Source organism: Pelobates fuscus, chromosome 5 (genome assembly GCF_036172605.1).
Source record: "Pelobates fuscus isolate aPelFus1 chromosome 5, aPelFus1.pri, whole genome shotgun sequence".
Lineage (NCBI taxonomy): Eukaryota > Metazoa > Chordata > Amphibia > Anura > Pelobatidae > Pelobates > Pelobates fuscus.
The window spans coordinates 44,347,420-44,368,217 of NC_086321.1; the positions used below are offsets into that span (position 1 = coordinate 44,347,420).

Below are 20,798 nucleotides of genomic sequence, written 5' to 3' on the forward strand. Positions count from 1 at the left end.
GGCGAATGATGTGATCCAGAGACAGAGGGCTCTGTCCCCAGTGCCTTAAGACCCCATGACTTAACGGGCCAGCATCCCAGGGTAAGAGGCTAGCAATCCGGCTCCTCCAAGAGATAGGGGGGTAGGGCAGTTTGTCACATGCAGACCCAGTGACAAAAGCCATTTTGTCACAATTGTACACTAACTGTAACAATGCAATGATTTGTGGACCCAGGACATACTTGAAAACGAGAGAAATCTCAATGTATCTTTCCTGGTAAAATATTTTATAAATAAAATAAATATTATTGTGACAATGAGCTGGATAGTCAAGTTTTTTTTTTTTACCTGCATTACTAGAACTTGGCCAGTAGGTGTCACTGCAATATTACTCTCGCAGCTTTTGCTATTATTGATGCATTCACTTTCCACCTCTATGGTTTATACCTCTCTATCCGTTCTTCCTCTCTATGGCTCTGTTGCCCTGGTGACGTTGCTGTCTGCTTTACTTCCGGGTGCTGCTGACCTCAGTTCAATGTGAGGAGCAGTCAGAGGGTGCAGGTGAGTCCCAACATGACAGAGGAGCAAAGGGATAATTATTATAGGATCTACAGATATACCTGTCTATCAATGTCACCTTATATACCTCTATAATATCTATATAACATTCCATATACCTGTATAATATCTATATAACATTCCATACACCTGTATAATATCTATATAACATTCCATACACCTGTATAATATCTATATAACATTCCATATACCTGTATAATATCTATATAACATTCCATATACCTGTATAATATCTATATAACATTCCATACACCTGTATAATATCTATGTAACATTCCATACACCTGTATATCTATGTAACATTCCATACACCTGTATAATATCTATATAACATCCCATACACCTGTATAATATCTATATAACATTCCATATACCTGTATAATATCTATATAACATTCCATACACCTGTATAATATCTATATAACATTCCATACACCTGTATAATATCTATATAACATTCCATACACCTGTATAATATCTATATAACATTCCATACACCTGTATAATATCTATATAACATCCCATACACCTGTATAATATCTATATAACATTCCATATACCTGTATAATATCTATATAACATTCCATACACCTGTATAATATCTATATAACATTCCATACACCTGTATAATATCTATATAACATTCCATACACCTGTATAATATCTATATAACATTCCATACACCTGTATAATATCTATGTAACATTCCATACACCTGTATAATATCTATATAACATCCCATACACCTGTATAATGTCTATATAACATTCCATATACCTGTATAATATATATATATATATATAACATTCCATATACCTGTATAATATCTATATAACATTCTATACACCTCTATAATATCTATATAACATTCTATACACCTCTATAATATCTATATAACATTCTATACACCTCTATAATATCTATATAACATTCTATACACCTCTATAATATCTATATAACATTCTATACACCTCTATAATATCTATATAACATTCTATACACCTCTATAATGAGATCAAGATATCCATGTTGAATCCTGTACACCTGTATAGTAAAGATCCAAATATATTTGTAACACTAGCTCTCCAATCACCATAAAGGTTTGTACCTTCACCATGTAGAGCATGTGTATTATACATATATTTATGTGTGTAGTCTACACAGCTGGAATACCAACATATGAGATTTATCTAGCTTTTTATTTATTTGTAATTTTGTAGGTAGTGAGAGGGCACAGAGTGTATATAATGTAGGTAGTGGGAGGGCACAGAGTGTATATAATATTGTAGGTAGTGGGAGGGCACAGAGTGTATATAATATTGTAGGTAGTGGGAGGGCACAGAGTGTATATAATATTGTAGGTAGTGGGAGGGCACAGAGTGTATATAATATTGTAGGTAGTGGGAGGGCACAGAGTGTATATAATATTGTAGGTAGTGGGAGGGCACAGAGTGTATATAATATTGTAGGTAGTGGGAGGGCACAGAGTGTATATAATATTGTAGGTAGTGGGAGGGCACAGAGTATGTAATATTGTAGGTAGTGGGAGGACACAGAGTGTATGTAATATTGTAGGTAGTGGGAGGACACAGAGTGTATGTAATATTGTAGGTAGTGGGAGGACACAGAGTGTATGTAATATTGTAGGTAGTGGGAGGACACAGAGTGTATATAATATTGTAGGTAGTGGGAGGACACAGAGTGTATATAATATTGTAGGTAGTGGGAGGACACAGAGTGTATATAATATTGTAGGTAGTGGGAGGGCACAGATTGTATATAAAATTGTAGGTAGTGGGAGGGCACAGAGTGTTTAGTCAGTGCAGGGGTACATTGTTACATTACTGCAATAACTGAATAAGATATAGAAATAATTCTCGTATATTAACATTATAGTAAAACTGCTTCTATCTGTATTGCAAGTCAGAATGACTTGGTAACAGCTGCATATTTCACATTGTACAGTTGACAATATTGTATCTTTTTTATAGAAATATCTGACATAACCTATTGGTGTTATTGAAACTGTCAATTACAGGAATGCCTTGTAATATGTAACCATCGGTTCACGCAGTGTATGAGATATTTAGTAAATTAACTTTGTGATATTCACTCCCTCTCTTTGCTGTCATGGTATTGTTTATTCTGACTGTTCTTTTATGTGGAAATGTATTTTTTCTTTTTGGTATGTTTTGCACCTTTTATTGACTAAAAAAAGATATTGTTAGTTCTTGTGTTTTGAAGAAGGTAACAAAATATAAAAAATTTAATTTCAAGCATGTCGACGTTAAAGGAATGCTCCGGGCACCATAACAACTTCTTCTCAATTAACTTCTTATGGTGTTATGAGGTCCTGGACATCTCACTTTAAGTGGCTAAACCAATACCAAATGGTTCCTCAAAGTTACCAATTTTATACTCATTTGCTCTGCTCCTCTCCTTCCAGTGATGGTCCAAGGCTTCAATGCAGATGCCTCAGACTGCGCACCGCTCTCAGCCCAACACTAGCTCCCCATTCACAAAAAAGGTTTGTACCTTCACACTTGAGTTGAAGATCCTATGTTGCCTGGAATGTTCCTTTTAAAGGTTCCAAAACAGAACTTTTTTGCCATTTTGGGGTGCTATAGTTCCCTCTGTGGCACATTGCTCCCACAAATATTGTCATGTCGCCATATGGTCTGTTAGCTGTTACTTTTTCTCTCCCCTACATGTTGTGGGATATGCCAAGATGTACTCAAACTCACACAGTGAGAGGGAGCTTCAGTGCTGTAAGTTGTGTGCTGGAGCTACTCTATTGCTACCCATGGCGCTTTTTGTCCACTGAAAATGTGAAATTAATTGTGTGTGGCCATTGTCATATATATATTATAATAATTTTTTAATATTGCCTTTTATTTATAACTTGCATTAATGTGTCTCTTGGGGTTGATGGGCAGTTACACCATTTTACACATTAAAGGAGAATTTTGCAGCCCTTCTTATTACAAGGTCACCTCCACAGCTATCTTAAGTTGCTTATCTCAAACTGAATGCAGTCATTTGCACTCTACAAAAGGTGGAATGTTATTATTAGAACATTAAAACTAGAGGGGTATAGTGAATTGATAAGGGCTTTGCAAAATTTTAAAGGACCACTATAGTGCCAGGAAAACAAACTTGTTTTCCTGGCACTATAGGGTCTTTAGGTCCCCCCCCCCCCCCTCAGGGTCCCACTCCCGCTGGGCTGAAGGGGTTAAACTCTTACATTTGTCCAGTCCCGGGCTCCATCGGGGCTGGGGAACTCTCCTCCCTTTTCCAATGTCAGCTCAGAATGCACATGAGCGGCAAAAGCCGCAAGCACATTCACTCAATCCATAGGAAAGCATTTCTTAATGCTTTCCTATGGACATCAGCGACTTCTTACTGTGATTTTCACAGTGAGAAGAGCGGAAGCGCCTCTAGCGGCTGTCCGTGAGACCGCCACTAGTGGCTGGATTAACCCTAGTGTAAACATAGCAGTTTCTCTGTAGTGGTCTGGGTGCCTATAGAGGTCCTTTAAGTTATACTATCTAATAGAAATCTGTAGGAATTTTGGAGCTCCACAGCATTAAAACTCACAGTATTGTGCAGTGTGTATGAGTTTCACAGAGCTTCACAGTAATGTGGAGTATGTATGTGTATATTACAGAGTATTAAAATGTACGGCAATTTTATGTCATGATCCTGAGCAGGTCAGGTAGGAGACGATTGCCATAGTTAACATCAGGAGCTTTATTGCTGGAATTGGACATTTATAAAATAAACAGTATATCCAATAATTAAAATAATAGGAAAGAGAGAGCAAACAGATCTGACTAAATGGTAAGGATAACCAGGTTATGAAAATAAAGGGTTAGACAAAAAGGTCAAAGTTGAAATAAGGTAACAGGTAAACCTATAAATGAAGTTATAGGTTTGAGATTTAAGAATAACCTATAAGAGAAATTCTAGGCAAGGAGTTACGCAATGTGCCCTAAATAGAATACAATCAGGAATGGAAGGTGAAAACCTATTGTTAAAAGTATATGTAACATAGGACAAATAAAACAGAATGATAAGGTTGCAGGAAAAGGAGAGATTCAGCTAATAAGCCCCCTTTTGAAATAAGTATTGCTTAAACTGGAAAATAACACCATGTAGTTATTTTGGGGCAGCGTCCAGAGTGGTGTTATGAGGCAGGTATAGAGCAGGGAGTTTGTTTGGATTTGAGTAGGTAAAAATCAGGATGGTTGGATAAAGCTGGATAGTTGTTAAGTTCAGGTTAGAAGTCAAACAGGAATGCAGAGTAGTTCAGGCTGGTATTGAGCAGGTTTGGAAGCAAGTAGTTCTGAAACAAATAAGGTCACAAGAGTCAGGATATGAAGTGTTTCAGGCAGCTCAACAACTTCAATGCAAAGGTAATGAGGTGAGTTGGGTGTTCCCTTTTGTTGGAACCCAATTAGTCCCGGCAGGTGAGGATGATAATGTGAGTTTCCAGAACTAGAGGCAAGGGAGGCCACTGGTGGTAAAACTTAATACGTGCAGAAACTTGTTTTTTAAAGAAACCGTATTAACAGAAAAAAGTCTTGCTGGTCAGGATAGGATCCTGACAATTTATGATATTTACGTGTTCTACAGCAATGAAACTCACAATGCACGGTGTGTCTGAATCAACAATCAACTACAGTGTCTGTGATGCTTTGCTGTTCTGTTCTGCTCTGTGAATAGAAAAGATCTTTAGTAGATAAATAAAACAAAAAATCTAGACGTCGTATATCCATTAAATGCATCATGTGACTGGTGGGGGTCAGTGATATTGTTATCTGTGATGTGATGAATGGATTATGGGGCATACTATTCCTCTCACTGTTCTATCTCATTTTATCAACTGCTGTGTTTTCTCCTTTGAGCTCACAGAATGAAGAGGCTTCCAGTTGTCCTCTTCCTAGCCTGGGTGTCACTCCTGTTCTATTCCAGTATATGGCTTTTCATAAGTGGATTTCTTCTCATGAGAATTGAACTCAACAATCAAAGCTCATGTGCTGAGCCGCCTTCATCGGCTGCTTACAAAGGTTTTCAACAACAGCAAGATTATTGCTGGTTCCCACACAAGTTTGAGAAGGCAGTGATTGTCATCATTGATGCGTTAAAGCATGACTTTGCCAAGTATGATCCAGCAAATACCAACCCCAAGATGTTCCAAAACAAGTTGGAGATAATCCATCACCTTACCCAATCTCACCCTAAACATGCCAGATTGTACCCATTTCAAGCCGATCCTCCCACCACCACCATGCAGAGAATTAAGGGTATGACCACTGGGTCATTGCCAACGTTTGTAGATGTGGGAAGCAACTTTGCCAGCTATGCCATACAAGAGGACAACCTGATTCATCAACTGGTTCATAACGGTGAGAATTGCGATAAGCTGATGATCTATTTAAAGCATAATGTATACGAAAATAATTGTTTTTTCTTTTTTTTTCTTTTAATTATTAATTTCCTGTTCTATGCAAAAATTTATCCTATCATTAGTGGAGGGGTCTCTGAGTGATTACCACGTACATTGGGTGCGTCAAGAAAAGTATAAATATAAGAGTTAACAAATATCAAAGTGTAACTCATTAACACATACATATATAGCACAGATACTTATTTCAGACTATACCTCTTTATACTTTTCATAAGTTCTGAGATGGCATTGGAGATTGACAGATGTATCCAATACTATTATTGGGGTTTTTTAAGAACAAAAACACAAGATTAAAGGAAAATTGGATATAATTTTGTTCTTGTGAAATAATGTATGTTTCTTCATTTAGGAACCAAGCTGTATGTTTAGTGGCCACCCCCATACCTCTACATTATGAATGCACCCCATTGCTGGTGTTGGTGAAACCCCTCCATCAGCCGAGTGTATAGTTTGAATATAGACACACAGTGACCAAACATAATGTAATAAATAAACGCTATGCTGTGCTTAATGCTGACATTGTCCTATTAAATTAGTTGAAAACACTGTAATTGATTGAAGTTGAGCTGACTGAACTATAGTTTATCTATAGATGTTGGCTTTGAATTTTCATGGTAAAACTAATCTCAGTAGGATTTGTATTAACACCTACTTTATTGGATTATTTTATTTGACTTTCCAATAGAAAATGTGTTTGGGTTGTTTAGTACCAGTTTGCTTCTGTGAAACACACCACATTTTCTTTAGAGAGTAAATCGTTTACATTTGTGGAAGATAATTCTATTTCAAACAATTGTCTACTATTAGAACACTTACCCTTGCACTAAATTAAGAAAAAAGCCTCTAAAACGTTCCTAACACTATCTCGTCAGCTAGTGTATTAGTGTAAAATGTATTGCTATGAGCTGATTACAGACCCTGTTATACTGAGATGACAGAACTTGAGCAACCGCCAACCGTTTCAGAACCTTTAAAACAGAAAAGACTGAATGGAGTCTAAAAGTGAAATGTTAACATTTCTTCACTAGAACACCACCCATTCTATGCTAAGTTTGATGTGTGTTGCTCCAGTATGGGAGATGAAGGGATATTCGCTATTTGATTGTGCTACAAAGTATTACATGATTGCTTTCACTGTGTTCTTCATTCTGACTACATTGTAGATCTGCCGTGGTTAATTACATATCTCTTTGTAGGTAGGAAAGTGGTCTTCATGGGGGATGACACGTGGGATGGCTTATTTCCCCAAAAATTCCATAAATCCTACTTCTTCCCATCTTTCAATGTCAAGGATCTTCATACAGTTGATGATGGCATTCTACGACACCTCTATCCAACAAGTGAGTAGAGGGGCCTCCTTGAGGTTGAAGGGACCTCCTCCTTCATATGGGAAAAATAGGCAGAGTTACATAGAATCATACCTGTTCTTTGTCTTTCTGCTTTATTGCTCGCTTAGAATCTGACAAGCTTGCACTCTCTTCGATCACTAACATCTCACCCTGCTGCTTATTTTACAGTGGACGGAGATGACTGGGACATCGTGATTGCCCATTTTTTGGGGGTAGATCACTGTGGTCACAAGCATGGGCCTGATCATCCAGAGACTGCCAAGAAACTCGCACAGATGAATGACATGTTAAGGTGGGGTCACACTGACTTTGTTCGTACAACTGGGGGAAAATAGAAGGAATTGTGGTCTTTTTATCTATTTTGTATGGGCAATTTACACACTGTGTGTTTCAATAACATTTGGAGAATAAATCCCTATTTCATTCTCATTTCATGTTAATCCAAAACTGTGTTATTCAACCATTTCAGCCATATTGTCTCTATTGTAAGCGCTTGCCAATCCATTATTTTCACCTTATCATTTACCAAGTCTTTTATAAAGGATGAGCAGGACACGGTTGAGTTCACCGTCAATTTGAGGCCCCTTTAGATTTCCAAATTTCTGATGTGCTAAGCAATATAAATATGTATTAACTCATCAAATATAACTTTAAATATTGAACATCAGCTAGAATTTTCAAGACCTGACCATTTCTCCCCCCTCTCCCCTCCCCCCCAATACCTTTATTAAAGACGGGTAATGTTATATCAGAAAACCATAAACAAAATGCAGTCAAAATAGAGAGTATAATAGTCAGGGAACCAGTAAAATGGCATGAGCCTGTCTTTTGTTTTAGTTTGAGATATCCCATTACTAATCAGTTATTTAGGTAATTAAGCTTCATTATGAAAAGAAAAAGAGTGTTGCTACTTAAAACTTTTAGTAAGAATAGTCCCAACATCAAACACCTGATGAAGTGCTGTGTTGTTGGTGTGGCACGAAGCTGTGATCCATTCTTGAAATGGCCCAATGCATTAACCTTTGGTTCTTGTAGCCTGCTGCACTGTTAAGTGGTTGGAATGAACTTATACCGTGGTGGCTGCAGTCTCTTACTGTCACTTTGTGCAGTTCTCTCATAGAGCACCTGGATGACCAGACGCTGTTAGTGGTGGCTGGAGATCACGGAATGACAGATACAGGAGACCATGGTGGAGACAGCGAGAAGGAAGTGAATGCTGCACTGTTTTTGTATAGCAAAACACCTCTGTTTGGCAATGAGCTGGAGAAGGTATGAAGAGAGAATTGGTGAATAGAGTTAAAAACATTATTCAGGGAATGGGAGGTGGAGATCTCAAAGTTTTTCTCATTTCACGTTAAAGCATCATAACAGGCTCAATCTAATGTGATCATTTGTGCAGACATTGTTCTTTTTTGCTTAATGGTATCCGTGAAAATGTATGCAGACCTCTTTATGCAGATGTTTCCTTGTCTCCCTTATGATTATACATCGTATTATGTGGTTTCATGCATTACTTCTTGCCAGTATTTTTAACAATATATTTTTTCAGTTATAGCCCCCTAATATAAAATATCCTAACTAAATGTATATAAGCCCTCACATGGGATGCTCGACTAACACAGTTATAGGTAATCACATCCCGCAAGTATCCTTTAGGCAAGCTCTCTTAAAATCAGTGCTGGATAGGATGTCTAAATACCTTGGCTGTGGAGAGTGTACTCCTCAATAGCCTACCATACTTGAGAGTCATGGGACCAAGCCTAACTAATACACCCACATCTCTAACATATCAACGTGAGAAAACTTTCAGGTGCAAGGTTAAACAAAGGGGAAATGTCACCCAGATCACTTCATTGAGATCAAGTGGTCTTGGGTGCCTATAGTGTCCTTTTCATGTTGTATGGTTCACATTTCACTATGGGGGTATTATCTTTCCAGGTCAGACTCCATAGGCCTTTTTATGCTCCATTTGCAATTTAATCTATGATATTTAGTTGTTACTTGTAAAATTTTAATACATTTTTTTTTAAAAGTGACTTGAACCCACCCTGTAAACTGATGGCTAAAAAAAAAATAATAAAAAAAATTTAAATAAATCACATGCTAGTGGAGTAATCAGCATAACGAGACACTCTAGGCACCAAAACCATGACATGGTTTTGATGCATGTATGCTGTCTCTTATAGAGTTGTAAACTTCGCAAGTTAGTTTTATAGCTTTTTCATTAAAAAAAAAAAAAAAAAAATAGAGTGCCCTGAATCTAAACATACAAGTAACTCTCGGATGATAAAAATAAATATATAGAAATAGACATAGAAACATAGAATGTGACGGCAGATAAGAACCATTCGGCTCATCTAGTCTGCCCAATTTTCTAAATACTTTTAATTAGTCCCTGGCCTTATATTATATCTAGGATAGCCTTATGCCTATCCCACGCATGCTTAAACTCCCTCACTGTGTTAACCTCTACCACTTCAGCTGGAAAGCTATTTCATGCATCCACTACCCTATCAGTAAAGTAATACTTCCTGATATTATTTTTAAGACGATGTCCTCTTGTTGTGGTAGTTCTCCTTCTTTTAAATATGGTCTCCTCCTTTGTGTTGATTCCCTTTATGTGTTTAAATGATTGTATCATATCCCCCTTGTCTCAGCTTTCCTCCAAGCTATACATGTTAAGTTCCTTGAACCTTTCCTTGTAAGTTTTATCCTGCAATCCATGAACCAGTTTAGTAGCCTTTATCTGAACTTTTTCTAAAGTATCAATATCCTTCTGAAGATACGGTCTCCAGTACTGCGTACAATACTCCAAGTGAGGTCTCACCAGTGTTCTGTACAATGGCATGAACACTTCCCTCTTTCTACTGCTAATACCTCTCCCTATACAACCAAGCATTATGTTAGCATTTCCTGCTGCTCTATTACATTGTCTGTCTACATTTAAGTCATCTGAAATAATTACTCCTAAATCCTTTTCCTCCGATGTTGAGGTTAGGACTCTATCAAATATTCTGTACTCTGCCCTCTGGGTTTTACGTCCAAGATGCATTATCTTGCACTTATCCACTTTAAATGTTAGTTACCACAGCTCTGACCATTTTTCAAATTTTTCTAAATCATTTGCCATTTGGCTTATCCCTCCCGGAACATCAACCCTGTTGCAAATTTTAGTACTATTTGTAGGGATCGACCGATTATCGTTTTTACCGATATTATAGGCCGATATTCGGTATTTTCGGCAATATCGGTATCTGCCAAAAAAGATACCGCTATTGTTGATAATACATACCATGACCGCCGGGATCCTGGGGGGGCCCGCGAGATTTACACTGGGGAGCTGGAGGAGCTGCTGGGAGGTAAGTAACAGGTTGCTGCCGGCCCCCCCACTGCTCGGCCAATGCCATTGGACCACCAGGAGAATGCCATAGCCCCTGGCCAGGCAACAAGCAGGGAGGGGGACAAAAACATGAAAATAAAACATTAAAAATAAAAATAAAACATAAACATTAAAAATGAAAATAAAAATACCCCCCCCCCCATTTTACACAAATCCACATCCCTTCAGGAAAACACATACACTCTGCATTATATACACATACTCTGTATATAATGCAGAGTATGTAGTGTGAGTGTGTAGATAATGCACACACTACACACTCTGCATTATACACACACACACACACACACTACATTACATTATACTATATACACACACTACATTATATATATATATATACACACTACACACTGTTCATTATATTCACACTATACAAACACACTGCATTCACTTTACGCACACTACACACACTGCATTCACTATACACACATTACACATTGCTTTCGCTATACACACTACACACTGCACTCACTTTATGCACACTACACACACTGCATTCACTTTACACACCACACACTACAGTCACTGCATTCAATATATACACACTACACAAACACACCCTGCATTCAATATATACACACTACACAAACACACCCTGCATTCAATATATACACACTACACAAATACACACAGCTCCACTGTCTAAACACACTGCATGTGGGTTGTATATTTTGTGCATTAACCGTTAGAAATAGTTTATTTTTTCAAAATGGTAAATGCACAAAATATCGGCAAGTTATCGGCTATCGGCCTGAAAGTTAACAGATTCGGCTCTAAAAAATCAATATCGGTCGATCCGTAATTATTTGTATTTTTTTTTTGTTAGTGTTCCTTTTTATTGGCATGTCTAACTGCTTCTTGCTCCCAATGGAAAAACATGTTCTATTAAAGAAAGTAATAAAACCAGCACCTTTTTAAGACCGCACTGGACACCTATTTCATCTCTACCTGTAAGAGTGCCATTTGATTGAAATCCAGAGATCAAGCTTTGAATATATGCTTTTAGTGTTTAACATAAAAAAATAGAAGCAAGCAGCTTCTGGCCCTCCTTCTACTGCATTCTATAAGTCCCATGAAAATAACGCAGCCAAAATGCATAGTCTGCAGCAAATGGCAAACCAGTGATGAGCAGCTCCAGACAAATATACATGTAGACGTATCCTCAAACAATTGAATTGGGAAATCTTAATGCCTAATCCCCCCCCCCTTTTTTTCCCTTTCAAATATCATACATACAGTTAATACATCAATTTCAGAAAAAACACACTATGTGCCACTTCATTAGGCACATTTAAAGAACTGGGAATGATAGGAGTTGAGCTAAAATAATGTACTTTCCTCTGTTTAGGATCCAGAAGCTGTCCCACAGGTGAATCTGGTTCCAAGTCTCGCCTTTCTGCTGGGAATTCCCATCCCATACAGCAACCTTGGAGCCATTATAGAGGATCTCTTCTACTCAACCCATACCAAGGCATCCGCCTATCAGATCAATGCACAGCAGGTACTTAATACCAATTTTCTTCTGTGATTGTTGCCTAGATGTGAACTACATATATTATGATTCTCATGGGAATAGTGGTTTGCAATCTTGATTGATAAGTGATGCCCCAATCAGGCAGGGCCTGGCTACTTTCATGATAAAACCAGGAACAGTTAATAAAAACCTTACGTGTATAGTCTGCATCAATAGACTTACAATGACACCTCTGCTTTCTATGAACATAAACCTTCCTATCATGTCCGCCATTATTCTATATTTTTTTTTCCTTTTGGCAAAAAGTGCAAATTTCAATACAAAGTTTCACATTCAGTACTGAGCATTGTTACACCCCCTTGGCTGTCAGCTGTCAAGCAGACCATAGGTCCTTCCTTGCAAATCTTCTCATTGAGCACATTGTGAAGTCTGTGATTGGACAGCCATAGAAAGCGTGAGACTTCTCATAAATCTAGATGTTGTAGATCAAGGGCTGGCTATAACAGGGCAATGGATCGCAAGGAAATTGCTGTAATATCCGTTTTTACTCCTTGTTTGAGTATCATTTTTTAAAAAAGATTTTGTATATAAGTTGGATGTGCATGGCTTAAATTAAATGGGTGGATGCCCATTTATGATCCAGATTGCGTTGATAATGAGTGTGTTAATAATCTTGGAGGCATGCAGTTTATGCCCGTGGCTACTAGGAAGTCTTCACACTCATTGCTTGGCAGCTGGTACATTGTAAGGGGACTGAACTCTGTCTGGCTCAGTGTCTGCCACCGATCATTATGCAGAGTAGTAAGTTAGTGGAGGCTGATGTATGACAATATATATAGCGCGAAGGAGCAAAGGCATAAAGTGCTTTTCTCTAATGCTCTTTCTAGTAGATTGCATGGATTGAACTCCCATCCTGCCAGCGAAGATGACCATGCGGAGTGGAGGCTTATATAAAGGGACATTCTAAACCCCTAAAGCACTTCTGCTGGCTGAAGTGTTGTATGGGTTAATAGTGTCCCCTCTTTCTTAATTTTTTAAAAGTGCTGATTCCAAGAGAAATCAACACTTTTATAAATCTCCTGTGTTGCACCCACCCAACTGTCAATCTGGTGAAGCAGTGCTGCAGTGTATTTGTAAACTTGAAAGTATCTGCACGAGAGTCTTTGAGAGTGTCTAAGTACAGTATATCTGTAAGTGTTAATATTGGTTATTTTATAGTTAATATAACAAAGGAGACTCAGAAATATATATCTATAAAACACTGCTCACTCTTTTACAGATTCTAATCTTGTTTTTTGTTATAGTGTGTCTGCAGTTCTTGTATCTTTATTATACACATTCTTTGTGCTGAGATTTCTGAAATATTATGTTAAAAACCCTGCTTTTCATCAAGTGTGTTGGTTGACTGCGTCAGAGTTCAAATGTGTCTTTACTGATTACTTCATTATTATTTTTATTATTATTATGCGTGTGGCATCTTTTTATCTTCTTAATCAAAGTGCATGTAAGGTATATTATTTTTTTCATGCTACGGATTCTATGGACGCTATAGCAGCGTCTTCTGTAGTTAGTATATAATAGAGCAAGTGGAAACTAACACCATGCCTGGAATAGCCAGTCTACCTATTAATCTTATGTTAATAGTTAATTTAGATCAAGTTATACAGTGCTCTATTTCTGAAGGATTGACACTGATTATATTTGTGAGGTTATCATTCTTGTCTCTTTGCTCTAGGTAGATCGGTTCTTGCACTCCTACTCACTGGCTGCCGGCGATCTGCCGGCCGAGAAGCTGAAACATCTGAAGGATCTTTTTTCCTCTGTCACAGAAGAGTATGAACATGTGATGTCCAAGTGGAGTCAGAGCTCTGAATCAGAGTCACATTTAGAGTCTCAACTGCTGAAGCTCATACACAGATACCAACAGTACCTTGTGCAGGCCAGGGCCATGTGCATGGAGTCCTGGGCTCGATTTCACCCTGTTCGCATGATTGCTGCCTGCTCCATCCTCTCACTCTGTTGTCTTCTTTGTTATCTGGTTGGTGAGGCTGGACCGTGTTTAAAGGTTTCCTACAAACATTTGCTGGGTTACCCAATATTTTGGTCTCTAAGTGCAGCATTTGTGTTTGGTTTGGAACTTTGGACATCAATCGTGGATCTTGATACTGCATCCATCTTTGGTTTGGTATCCCTTGCATCACAGTTGTGCTTCTTGTACTATTTCAGGAAACAGAGTAGCCGGAAGAATAGGCCCCATTCACGTTCCAATTTCCTTCTGTTCTCCATCTCCTCCATAATGTTGTTTTTCAGATGCTGTTCTCTGTTTTCAGACAGTTTTGTGGTGGCAGAAGGAGAGGTGGCTCCTTTCCTTCTAACATCACTGCTCACCATGACTGTGGTCAAATTGCACTGGGATGGCAGATTAACTCTCCTTACGCTGCCTTCATTAGGGAGTGAGTCTCTAAAACCTTCCCTGTCTCCCAGTTACAAGAAGGAATGTCCACGTCTGCTGGGGCTGCTTGCAGGACTTACATTCTGTGCTCGTCTCTCAGGAATTTTTCATAGCTGTCGTGAAGAGACCCCTAACTGTCAACCCTCTACATTTTTGACACCTCTCTCCAGTGTACAGGATCCTCAGATTAAAAATATTTCCTACATTGGGTGTGTTGTGAGTCTGGGCATTATTGTATATCTGTTACGAAAGTGGCTACAACACTATGGCAACCTTAACAGCTCTTCACCGATTGTGCTCTATGTGCGATGGGCATTCCCTTTAATTACTTTGGGCATCTCCTGCTACTGGGCACTGAGCTCAGGGGCTGATGATAGCCTTACAAGACTACATGATCTCAAAAAACTTGCCCTAGTAGTCTTTCCTAGAGTTATTTATGCTTTAGCAGGTCTGGGTCTTCTGCTAATGATTTGTAATCCTGTAACTGTATATATGAAGAGAAGCCGGGACTCTGAGGCAGATAATACAGTAACTACCTACTGTGCAGCACCAGGCTCAGAAGCTGAATTACTACATGTGATACCTCAGATTTACAGGAAGATGCAACGCAACTTGAAAAAACGTTTACAGCAGGGAATGGAGGACAAGGAGGAGAAGAAGACGGCAGCTGTGGAGGCCTATGGTCTAGGCAGTGTGTATTCTGCAGCCATGGTGGTTACCCTCACACTATTGGCTTTGATCCTAATTATGCTGCACAGCGAGAGACTGACTCCATCCTTCTTTCTTCTGCTTGTGGAAGCCATCATTATCCTGTATATACACAGCCATGTTTCCAACCTCTACTCTGCACCCAATGGACTTGGTGAGTAGTAATGGAGGTGTGCAGGTACCTTCTTTTGGGGGTAGCTTGGCTATCCTCTGTTAATAGTTTAGACGAGCAGAAACACACAAACTTGAGTTGATTTTATGTAAAAGTGAAATATAGTCTCTTGAGTTCCTGCTGCATTTTGATTGGTTGAAAACACCGGTTTGATTGGTTTAAAGACAGCCTATCAGACTTCAGTAATTTGTTCACTTCTAGCTCACTTTAAAATGGCTACTACTTTTTCTGTAAATCTGTTGATAGTTGCTGCATATGTTCTGCATATTCCAAGGCTGCCTCTATAAAAAGCAAAAGTCTATCTCAGACCTAGTATCTCTGAAAGAGTGTGCTTCCACAATTTACCCAGAATGCTGTGCTGAATTTGCTACTACACACTGGCTGGAATTTTACATTTCTGAGGGCCCTTTAGCAATGACAGCACTATTTTACAACAGAGCTTTTTATGCGAAAACATGGAATATGATCTCCACGGAAGAACTGACTGTGAACTGCAGTTTAGTGCTTTCAGGACTTATTGTGGTGCTGTTCTGGTCCAATGGTGGCAGCACACACCAAATCATTGTTTAAATTGTGGTGAGATTAAAAAAAATAAAAAATAAATCTGATAAATTTACATTTCTATTGTAGCATCCCTTTTACATATTTCTTTATCAGTCACCATCCCATCCTACTTAAATGTTCGGAATAATCTGTGATCGTGGTTGGTAATAATGTTTATATAGTTTGCTGTGATACAATATAGACAACTGTAATATTAAATTGAAGTGCATAATATAAATAGTAAAAATTGAACTGTTCCAATATCCTTAAAATACAAGATTCACCGACCCTAGATGACGGAGTAGTTGATTTGAAAAGGAAAATGCGTGACACTTCTATTTTACCAAGTAATATACAAAGCACATTAGAGGGTTACAATAACCCTATTGAGAGGGGGAAACTTTCCAGCATATGAAGACCTACTGGGCACTGTATGAAAGGCATTACTTACCTGCAATCTGGCTTGGGGTAACACTATTGACGCTGCTTTTCTGCACCCCGCTATGATGTCACTTGGGCGACTTGCGGTCTAGTTACAGGCTTGCTCCTGGAGAAGCCTGAGACTGGACCAATTGCCAGCTCAGAGAGCATGCACATGCCCCGGAGGGCTGGCGAGGGGAGTTGGTAAAGGAGAGGTTGATTTAAAAAAAATAAATAAATAAGCACAGTGGGAGGAAGCACAGAGTTGGAGGGGAGATCTATCTTCCTGTTGGAGGACCTCTGCAGTGTGCGCTAACAACAGATGTAATTTATGCAAAGACATGATTTTAGATAGTCCGGAACAGCGTTCCATGCTGAAATACTGCACATACGAACTCCTACCACCATGACCACTTCAAATCACTTGACTTTTTTTTTATTTTATTTTTTTCATATTTTTTGATTCCCATGTGCGAATCAAACCAGCGCCAGTGTTCTATAAGAGCCAGTACAGGTTAAATAGACAGAAGGACATAATGAAGATAAACCCAATCTATAGCCTGTACCCCGTCTTTATTCCCATTCGTGATCATAGTCTGTGGCTATACTTGTTGAAAGTGCCACTTTACCAACTTCTTAATGTGAGTCTTTTGGCTATTGTATTGTTTTTTTTTTTTTGTTTTTTTTTTTTTATTTAACTAAGCCACCCATAGCTCAAGTATATTGTAAATATTGATCACTAATTTAGACTATTATTTTGCAGATAGGGGAATTAATTATACAAAGATTAATTTAGAGAAGGAATGCTGTTTAGAAAGTAGGCACCAAAGCTATTAGAAAGGTGAGTAAAACATAAAAGAATGATCCAGTGAAAAGACAAAGGTTTAGAAGTATGAAAGGTGGCTCAATGTTCATATTCTGCATTATGTCATTTGTGTCTTAGAGCTGTTTTCGGTGCCATGGTACGCAGTAACTGCATGGGCATTAGCTGGCACCCAGGGCTTCTACACCACAGGACACCAACCAGTCTTCCCAGCCATCCACTGGAATTCAGCATTTGTAGGCTTCCAGGATGGTCATGACAACAACATCATCCCTGCCATATTAGTCGCTGCCAACACCTTCTCATCCCACATACTTTTTTCAGGTAGGTACTATCAGTGGATCTGATGAATGGGCAATTGCCTACCTGTTATTCGGCAACAAGGTTGTGGCTGGTGGGGAGATGTCTTTGGTGAAAAGTTAGGGGAAATTGTAGGTGTTGAACATTTTGTGATCTCTTGCTTTTGTGTGTTGTGAATATAATCTGTTTTAATCTGAGGAAGCTGGATCCTCTCTGCTGCTCCTCTGGCCATTCCTATGTGAAGCTCCCACCATTAGGAGAAAGAAGCCGAAGGCCGAGCAACGCGAAGGGAAGGTGGAGGAGGACGATACGCCTATGATGGAAATGAGACTAAGAGAAAACCCAGATAAGTTCTCTGTAGGTCTGCTACAGCTGGGAGCGAAGTTTCTCTTCATCCAGGGTGTGCAGGTAAACCACCAGTTCTGATCTCATGCTACAACTGTCAGGGTGGAAGCAATTCCAGGAACTTGTGTCTTATAAAGGAGTAATGGCCCTATGCCAAATTAAACCAATGTATCACATAACCATTAATGCAGGACAGAGGGTCTGCTTTTACTGAACAGGACACATTATTAAAAAAGGTAGTAAGCTTTGTGTGAAGGTTGTGTCCTTAATTTGCACAACAAAATGCAGATTTCAATAGATATTGCCAGTTTTCTAAATTAATCTTGTTACAACCCCCTGGGTGACTCATTGGAGCTAAACTCAATAGGCAGCAATAAACTCAATAGAGCACCTGCCTTGCAAAGACGTCTCATTGAGCTGCATTGGGAAGTCTGTGATTGGACAGCCACAGAAAGTGTGGGCGTGGTTAGAAGGGGAGGGCTTGCAGATGTTGCAGACATATAGCTCGTATGGGGATAAAATGCATGATTAAGTGAATGCATGTTTTCATTGGGGGTATATGCACTTTCAGTTCAGTGTCTCTTTAAACCAAACAGCAGGGTGTCACGTAAATTACATTTGGTGCAACTAAATGTGCAGGTTTGTTTGTGCTCTCACCCGCTGCTCTTCTTTCTACAGCTTCTGTCATGTGTTTGTGCAGCCATGATTCTTCGTCGTCATCTCATGGTCTGGAAAGTGTTTGCACCAAAGTAAGTTCACATTACTTGACTGCTCCCTAGCGCCTCTGTGGTAAGCCAAGTGTGTAGTAGTCTGTAAAATATGTTCCTGATAAACTCAATCTTATACATGAATATGGTTTACAGTAGAAGTTATTTTTATTTAACTTTTTTTCTTCGTTTATAATTTAATTTACTCTTGCTTAAAAATATTCTATATATTTGATCTTCGTTTTCTCGTATACCTAGGTTCCTTTTTGAGGCTCTGGGATTCACAGTTAGCAGCATTTTCCTTTGCCTTGGCATTGCCCTAGTATTGCGGGTGGACTGTGCTGTCAGCAAGTGGTTCAAGAACCTCATCCTCCACCATCACAGGTAGCACTAACACAGAGTGAGGTGGTGGAATTAGAGTCCACAAGTGACAGAAGAATGCGAGACTGCCAGGAATTCACTTAGTGCCTGAAGACCTTCTCTGTGATTAACGATGGACACCATCCATGGACACTATCCATGGACACTAGAGTTAAAGTGGAAGAAGATGCATCTACAGTTCTTTGTACATTTCCATGTCTGACATCATTCAGATATATATTATTCATGTGTCTCAGAGACCTCAGCTGCATTTTTTTGATGTCATATTTCAGTGACCTGTGACCATTTGTCACAGACCACAGCCATACAGGACAATATGTCCATGTTTCATACATCTCAGACCTGTGAAGACCTAGTTTAGTATATCTCCAATTTATGATCATTGTCGTGTTAGTGTAAAAACTCATAGACCTGCTGCCAAGAGAAGGGCTACATTTTCCAGAACTTTATTTATAAAAGCAGTTTTTATTTTTTGGGGGGGATATCATGGTCATAAGGCGCGTGAATACAAAATGTGTCTGAACACGGATGGGCAGCTGTAAAGGTACTAATCCACAAAAGCTAATGAAGTACCACACTGAGGCAAAGCCATGGTCCACATTCACCAACGCAAGTTTAAAGAGATTACATTTATCAGTTCCAAAAAGGATATTAAAAAGAATGCTATTTGGCTGTATTTTTGAAGGGGTTTTTACATTATTTACATGCAAACAATGAGTTTATATTCTCCTGATTTAGCTATTGTAATAGACCCTTTCTCTGATGAATTTGTTAAAGGGACAGTGGAAGTTAAATGCAAGAGAGTATCTCATCATCTTATTTTAGTTATTTTTTATTTTCTTGATGCACCTGCATCTTAACTACAGTATTGTGTCAAGTAAAGAAGAAAATGTTGCTGTGTATTTCCTAAAACATATTCCTTGCTGTGAGACATTTGTGCAGCTTTCACCAACATTTCTAAGTAGTTTTCATGTACTTTTAAAAAAAGCAACAGCATCCAATATGTGCGAGTAACTTGGTTTGTTGAAACAAATTACTTTTCTGGTGGCACTTCTATAGAATGCAAAGAGATGTGCCATTTATCCTATAACACCTCTTGACATCTATCTTTATGGGAGAGAGATGCCATTTAAAACAGTGTCTTTGGGTCCATGTTACGGAAATGGGGGCATTCAGAGATAAATGTCTTTGTTGAAATATTTTTTTTTTATACTCGAGCAGTGCACAAACATACATCATGTTTTTATTTAAGTTCTTCTATAGTACTCTTATCCAGAGAGTTTAGTAAACGTGGTAATTGTCAAGTGATCTATAATTAGTAATATTGGAATAAAAGGAATCCCTGGTTTTATCAATTTATAATTTTCTTTTTTTATTGTAGCACAGCAGGTTATTACATAGTACAGTAAACCAAACGGCATGTATGGCTACATTTTAATTGCAACATGTGGGACATTTGTTCAATAAGGTACAAAGCATGAGCATAATACATCTGAGTATCATAGAAGGTGGCCTCCGTTAGAAGTTACACAATATTATATACTGTATGGGAAATGAAATAGGATCTCCTGTACAGTATATAATATTGTTTAACCTGCAAATCGATTTCTTAGTAGGCATGGGGTATGACACCAACTATGGAAACATAAAGTGAAGACCTATGTCTGAAGTTATCAGAAAGGTAATGTCAGCTAAA

The 20,798-nt window shown here is 38.5% G+C and overlaps 1 protein-coding gene across 5 annotated transcripts; it reads left to right on the forward strand.

Moving 5' to 3' along the window:
• The first annotated feature begins 496 nt into the window (after positions 1–496).
• On the forward strand, positions 497–20,014 carry PIGO (phosphatidylinositol glycan anchor biosynthesis class O). Of its 5 annotated transcripts, XM_063453763.1 has the most exons (12): positions 497–540; positions 3,005–3,085; positions 5,466–5,966; positions 7,225–7,368; positions 7,546–7,669; positions 8,487–8,646; positions 12,126–12,278; positions 13,987–15,565; positions 17,490–17,693; positions 17,872–18,077; positions 18,693–18,763; positions 18,980–20,014. In XM_063453763.1, the coding sequence occupies exons 3-12, from the start codon at positions 5,474–5,476 to the stop codon at positions 19,107–19,109; spliced, it is 3,264 nt and encodes a 1,087-aa protein (XP_063309833.1). In that variant the 5' UTR covers positions 497–540; positions 3,005–3,085; positions 5,466–5,473; the 3' UTR covers positions 19,110–20,014. The 5 variants fall into 5 exon arrangements, with proteins under 5 accessions (XP_063309833.1, XP_063309830.1, XP_063309835.1 ...); XM_063453760.1 differs by lacking the exon at positions 3,005–3,085 and having other exon boundaries at positions 499–540; positions 5,473–5,966; XM_063453764.1 differs by lacking the exon at positions 3,005–3,085 and having other exon boundaries at positions 529–540.
• The last annotated feature ends 784 nt before the right edge of the window (positions 20,015–20,798 follow it).